General features: G+C 41.3%; 1 protein-coding gene across 1 annotated transcript; it reads left to right on the forward strand.

Annotated features, from left to right (window-relative positions):
- Nucleotides 1–1,267: 1,267 nt before the first annotated feature.
- On the forward strand, nt 1,268–6,601 carry LOC131478795 (histone-lysine N-methyltransferase PRDM7-like; the record flags this gene model as incomplete). Its single annotated transcript, XM_058659376.1, has 5 exons — nt 1,268–1,397; nt 2,120–2,227; nt 2,437–2,708; nt 3,412–3,479; nt 6,454–6,601. Coding segments are annotated over 5 exons (726 nt in total), but the record flags the coding sequence as incomplete, so codon positions are not given.
- Between the last annotated feature and the right edge of the window lie 518 nt (nt 6,602–7,119).

The following is a 7,119-nucleotide window of genomic DNA, read 5'->3' on the forward strand; positions in this document are numbered from 1 at the left end:
CCTGGCTCTGGCTGTAGCCATCACTTGGGAATGATCCAGTGGACTGATAATAGTTGTCTCTCTTTCCCTCTGGAAATGTTCCTTACGAATTAACATGAAATCTTACTGGAGAGAGAGAGAGAGAACCTCCAAGCCTGAAGACTCCAGGCTTTAATGCTGAGAATGTATCAAACAGGCAGTAACTTAAACTTCCCTCTGTGTTCACTCATACATTAAACAGAATTGTATCTTGAACTCATGTCCTCATTCTTGTAGGATAAAACAACATCCTCTTTCTCTGGGTACTGAGTACGCAGTCCTTCCAATGTTTGCAATTATTTTTGTTTCCTGTTGCTTCGACAATACAACGTGACTTTTGAGCGTCCAGTTGATTACAAATATTTCTCCAAAATTTTGGCAGAGTTTGGGTCATGAAGAACTTCCCCAAATTTTCTGGAAAATTCATTCAACATTTTCTGATAAAACAGAAAAGCAAGTCCAAGGAATTCTAAAGATATATATATATCTTATACATATCTGCTATATGTATCATATATATGATATATGTATGTATGACTTGGGTTTCAGCTATAAAAACATGGTAAACTGGTCGTAGCACTATAGATATTACTAAATCAAATTAATGAGTATGTAATATCTCAAAATGAACTTTAGCTATATGTATGCCAATTTACAGGTCAACAAGAGTAGCTGTGGAGAAGTATCTAACAGTACATCTGGGTTCAAGCCAATTGATATAGGCACCAGCTCATCCAATCCCCAAATCAATTAAGCTCAGGATATTGTCCTTTTCAGCTTTTATCACCATCTTAATTTTTTTTCTAACCTCATGTATGCCAGCAAATTCTCCAGTTGTATTTCATCCTGTCTGTGCTTTCCTATATTTTCCCTTCACGGTCCACAGGTTGATAAGACATACTTTCCTAAAGAAGCCCTACCAACCTGCTTTCACAAATATTGTCCTCCAGATTATCTTTCTAAATGTTCTCCCCTTTTCCACTTTCATTTGTGCAGAGGAAATTGAAAACCATCTAGAGAGAAACAGCCTCAAATGATGTGATCTATCCCCAAATACACTAGAAACATAGACACTGCTTTTCCCTTCAGTATTCAATCACCTCATATGTTCGCATGTTTGCTGATACTTTAAAGAATGCCATGTACCTGAAAACACTTTGCAATCCCAAAGGACAAATGCACTGAACAATGAGTTTAAAAAAATGTTACTTTCTCATTAAAGGGAAAGTCCAGCGGGCCTTTACATAATGAAATCAGTACGAAGGAATCATCAGGAACTGCAAATTTACTAAACACAACTGGCTCAAAGAAGGGCCGGAAAGCAGTGTTCCATCCTAAGGAATCAAACAGCTCAGGACAGCACTCTACACAAAAACTTGGTAAGAAAATAATTTCAGGAGCTGTCTCTCTAGGCCCACTAGGAAGCCCAAGGAAGGTGAAGCTTGATGAGGATGGTCAAGCTGTGAGGGATGCAATTGCATGCTTGGGTCACACTCAACACAAAATAAATAGAGCCTCTAGAAACATGATTACATTTTAAGCTCTTTGGGGAATATCTAAAAAAAAAAAATAGTGGGATCAGGTTACTTAGCCTATATGCAGACACTTCATGGAGAGGAAGTCAGTTGTCCTAGGAGTGAAGATACTAGTTAATATGCCTGTTTCCCATGGCAGAGTGCCTGGGTTCCAGAACTGACCCTATCTCTGACTCTAGCAAATTGTTGATATACAAATTAGTAACACTTGGTGAGGAGATAAGTGATTGAGGTCTTACAACCCCCTGGGAAAACTGAATAAAGCTTTCTGATCTGAGACTGATTTGGGTGCTATCCAGGTTACTCAAAAAGTGAACCTACCCACCTCTCTCTGCCTTCTGTGTACTCTGATTCTCTCAACTGCTGTGTCAATCTCTTGATGTGTCTTTCTTTGCTGTTTAAATAAACAGATATTCAAACTTCAGGGGAAATGAATTAAAACCAGAGATTGTAATGAAAAACAAATGTCCATGCAGTTTTTCCTTGTCTTGAAAGCCCTTTATTTTATTTGAAACATTAAACCCAAAAGAACTGATAACTTCACTGACTTAGTCTCTCCATCTCAGAACTCAGAAGAAAGGATGAGAATGAAGAATTTCAGATGTACAACTTGAAAGGAAGAAAGAGTCAGACATACAAAGAGTTCAGTGAGACTGAGGATGATGACTACCTGTGTAAGTGACCCTTTGGCACATCCACAAAGAAAAATCCCATAGTCTGAATTGAAATTCCACTTGTAATTTGGTCTTACATCATTCTGTCTTCTGGTAACTTGGGGTGCAAAACTGAGACTGAGTGATGTGAACACTTGGCTGCTTCTGATACTCTCTATAGCCAGCAACGTTTGGTATATGTTCCTCATCCCTTCCACTCTCATCTCCAGATTGTGAGAAGTGTCAGATCTGCTTCCTGAAGAGCTGTGCTGCTCATGGACCCCCCGTGTTTCTAAAGGACAATCCAGTGGAAAAGGGACATCCTAGTCGTGCTCTCCTCAGTGTGCCCACTGGACTTCGAGTTGGCCCATCGAGCATTCCGGAAGCTGGGCTTGGAGTATTTAATGAAGCATCTGATCTGCCTTTGGGGCTGCACTTTGGTCCTTTTGAGGGCAAGATCACAGAAGTGGAAGAGGAAGCTGACAGTGGGTACAGCTGGCAGGTAAGAAGCACATCCCTTTCCAGTCTGATGGCTTTTCTCCTGCCTAGCATGAGACTGGTTCATGTGTCCTTCTACACATTATGGCATGAGTTGAGCCAACATGATCAGCCAGGCTGTAAAGATTAGCATAGGGCTCGGCGTCGTGGCCTTGTGGCTAAAGTCCTCACTTTGAACCTGCTGGGATCAAAACTGGGCACTCTTTCTAATACCAGCAGTTCCACTTGCCATCCAGCTCCCTGTTTGTGGCCTAGGATAGCAGTTGAGGACAGCCCACGCCTTGGCACCCTGCATCTGCATGGGAGACCCCAAAGAGTTTCCTGGTTCCCAGCTTCGGATCGGCACAGTACCGGCTGCTGTGGTTAGTTGGGGGAGTGGCTCATCAGATGGTAGACCTTCCAATCTCTCTCTCTGTCTCCTCTTCTCTGTACATCTGACTTTGTAATAAAAATAAATAATTCCAAAAAATAAATAAATATTAGCCTAGAGAAAATCACTGGGCTGTTAAAAATAAAGCAGTGGCAATCTCCTCTATGGGCTTCTACTGTAGGGAAATAAACCAGAATAAATGTGTACCAACACTATGTAAAGTCTCAACATGTGTCGGAGTCATGTAATGTCACAGAACATGAGGATAGAGTTGTTAATAATTCTGCTGAACTGCACCCATTTCAGAAACGTATTAACCTATTTTTTTGAAACTCAGATAGCCAAGGGCAGGAACAGCTATGAGTACGTGGATGGAAAGGATACTTCTTTGGCCAACTGGATGAGGTAAGAGCCATGGCATGTTACAACTATACAGGATATTTCTCACCAAGACAAGATCTCTTTCCTTTCTCCTTTACTTTCCTCCGTGACTTTTGCATCATATGTCCTCTTTCATGTTTATTCTAATGAAATGTGAATGTCATGACCTGTTTCTAAAAGCATATTCTATATAAATACTATTTCTTTTTTTTTATTCATTAATTACATTGCATTATGTGACACAGTTTCATAGGTACTTGGATTCTCCCCACTCCTCCCCAAACCCTCCCACCATAGTGGATTCCTCCACATTTTGCATAACCACAGTTCAAGTTCAGTTGAGATTCCTCCATTGCAAGCATATACCAAACATAGAAACCCGCATCTTATTGTCCAGCCAAGTTCAACGGCTTCTTAGGCATACCCTCTCTGGACGGCAGGCAGAGCCAGCAGAGTATCATCCCAATCAATTAAAAGCCAGGGAACTTGAGCATTTTTTCGTATGTTTATTTGCCATTTGGGTTTGTTCTTTTGTGAAGTGTCTGCCCATTTCCCATGCCCATTTCTTGAGTGGCTTGTTTGTTTTGACATTTTGGTTGTTTTGTAGCTCTTTGTATATTCTATCACCTATGTAGTGCGTGAATATCTTCTCCCATTCTGTGGGTTACTTTGTTACTTTGTTGATTATTTCCCTGGCTGTACAGAAGCTTCTTAGTTTGATGAAATCCCATTTGTTTATTCTGGTCTTGATTGCTATTGCCTTTGGTGTCCTTTTTAGGAAGTATGGACCTACCCCCAGATCTTGCAGAGTATTTCCAACCTTTTCTTCCAAAGGTTTGAAGGTTTCTTGATGTAGGTTTAGATCTGTTATCCATTTAGATTTGATCTTAGTGTATGGTGAGAGTGTACAGTGAGAGCTTGATTTGTGTCCCATTTGGATTCCTCTGATTGCTTTTTCTTGTCTTATGGCCTCAGCGAGTACCTCTAGGACTATGTTGAATAGTATTGGAGGAAGTGGACATCCTTGTCTTGTTCCAGATCTCAATGGGAAGGGTTCCAGTGTTTCTCCATTCAGTATGATGCTGGCGTTGGGTTTTTCATATATCGCTTTGATTATGTTGTGGTTTATTCCATCAATGCCTACCTTGGTTAGGGTTTTTAGCAGGAAGTGGTGTTGGATTATGTCGAAAGCTTTTTCTGCGTCTATTGATATGATCATGTGATTTTTGTTTTTCAGCTTTTGGATGTGGTGTATCACATATATGGATTTCCGGACGTTGAACCATTCCTGCATTCCAGGGATGAATCCTACCTAATCTGAATGAATGATCTGTCCGATGTGTTTTTGAATTCTATTTTCTAGGGTTTTGTTGAGAATCTTAGCATCAATATTTATCAAAGAGATAGGTCTGTAGTTTTCTTTCTCTGTTGGTTTTCTGTCTGGTTTTCGGATTAAGGTAATGTTGACTTCATAGAACGAGTTTGTCAGGGTTGCTTCCTTTTCTATTGTTTTGAAGAGTTTGTAGAGGATTGGGGTTAGTTGTGTTCGGAATGTTTTGTAGAATTCTGTAGTGTTTTCGTCAGGGCCTGGCTTTTCTTTGATGGGAGATCTTTAATCACTGATTCAATCTCTGCTTCAGTTATGGGTTTGTTCAGTTCGTTTGCTGCCTCTGGACTAAGTTTTGGCAGGTGGTGTGAGCCTAAGAACTTTTCCATTTCTTGTTGGTCTTCTGATTTGTTGGAGTACAGCGCTTTGTAGTAATTTCTAATTATGTCCTTAATGGCTGCGGTGTCTGTTGTTATGTTGCCTTTTTCATCTTTGATGCTGTTAATTCTTGCTTTCTTACCATAACATAAATCACTATGCTTAATAAACAGAACACAAAGATGGGCCTTGAGGAATCTAGATCAACTGGGGTCATTAGACTCACTCTTTCTCTAATTAGCATTGATTAAGCCCTTCCAGTGTCAAAAATTTCCTAAATACATGGAGATTCCATGAAATTGGTGCCTGGCAGTAATGTTTCTTAGTCTTTTGACAATTATACACTGTCAGAACAACTTCAGACATAAGACCTTCAATCGATGAGACAGTGAAAGATAAAAAAAAAAAAAAGAGTAAACAGCTGGGTTCTGGGGACAGGCATTGACAAGCAGTGGGCTAAGGCAGTGACTGTGAAGCCTGCATCCCAAGTTCTGGTTGCTCTACTGCCAAACCAGTGGCTTCCCCATGCATCCAGGGAAGTTTTGGAGAATGTCCTCAATCTTTGACCTCTGTGCCCACGTGGAAGACCTGGTTGAAGCTCCTGCCTGCCACTGTGTCCTTTCTGTGTCCCCATTCCACCCGTTCTCCTGGCATCTCTGTCTCTTTCCCCTTGTCCTCTTTGCTTCTCTGCCTCTCAAATAAAAATAAAACACTAAACTTTATCAATTAAGCAAAACAAAACCAAACCTGGGATGTGGATGAGAGAAGGAAGCTGTATCTGGACAAAGGTTTCTGTGAGCAGTTCTGTGAGAGGATAAGAAACAATGAAGACTCATCTACATTTCTGGATCTGGATCTTGGACTCCCAAGATCCAGGAGAAAGATCCAAGAGAAAGGACTCCAAAGGATTGCCTTTGGGAAAGCTGAGGTGTGGAGCATGTGTGGAAAGCTAGATGTAAGGAGTGTGTCCACTCATCCAATTCTGTAGCAGAAAACTGAATGAAATTTGGAGTTTAGGGAAACTCTGTGTGCTTCATGGCAGTCAAGGTGGGAGTAAGGTGGGCTTGAGTTTTGAGGATGACTAGTGAGGAAGGAAGGAAGAAAGCATACTTATCACAATGAACACTGTATCTACAACTTGTACCTGGGAGTTCACTGATCTCATGAGAGAGGTGTATGTTTTCTGGGAGAGCTCTTGCAGAATTGGGATTCAAGCAGGGTGGAGGCTATTACAGAACACACGAGATTTGAACGTGACAGAGCATTCAAACTCAGCATTTATCTCCACCCCAGATATGTGAACTGTGCCCGCAATGATGAGGAGCAGAATTTGGTGGCCTTCCAGTACCACAGGCAGATATTTTACCGCACCTGCCAGGTCATCAAACCAGGCTGTGAGCTGCTAATATGGTATGGGGATGAGTATGGCCAGAAGCTGGGTATCAAGGGAAGCAACGAGAAGAAAAAGAAGGGAAGAAAAAGGAAGAGCTCACAACAGTGAGAGGTAAGTAGCACTGTTGTGTTGAAATAAGCAAAGGAGTCCCCTTGGGAATATTTGTGATTCAACTCTAAGGAGTCAAATGTATTGTAAGTGCTGCCAAAGTTCAATTCAAATGTGATTTCCATTTAGCAAAAACAAAGACTTACTTATCAAATAAAAGGAAGAGTTATAAGAGACTCAAGCACAGAGATAGAGAGAGATAGAAAGGAGAGATCACCACCTACTGTTTTATTCCCCAAAAGCTGCACTAGGGCATAGTATGGCATCCTATGGCTAAAGTCCTCACCTTGGACATGCTGGGATCCCATATGGACGCCGGTTCATGTCCTGACTGCTCCAAATCCCTTCCAGAATCCTGTTTGTGGTCTGGGAAAGCACGTGAGGATGGCTTCAAGCCTTGGGATACTACACACACATGGGGGACCCTGGAAGAAGTTCCTGGCTCAAGACTTTGAATG

This window comes from Ochotona princeps, chromosome Y, assembly GCF_030435755.1.
Source record: "Ochotona princeps isolate mOchPri1 chromosome Y, mOchPri1.hap1, whole genome shotgun sequence".
Classification (NCBI taxonomy): Eukaryota; Metazoa; Chordata; class Mammalia; order Lagomorpha; family Ochotonidae; genus Ochotona; species Ochotona princeps.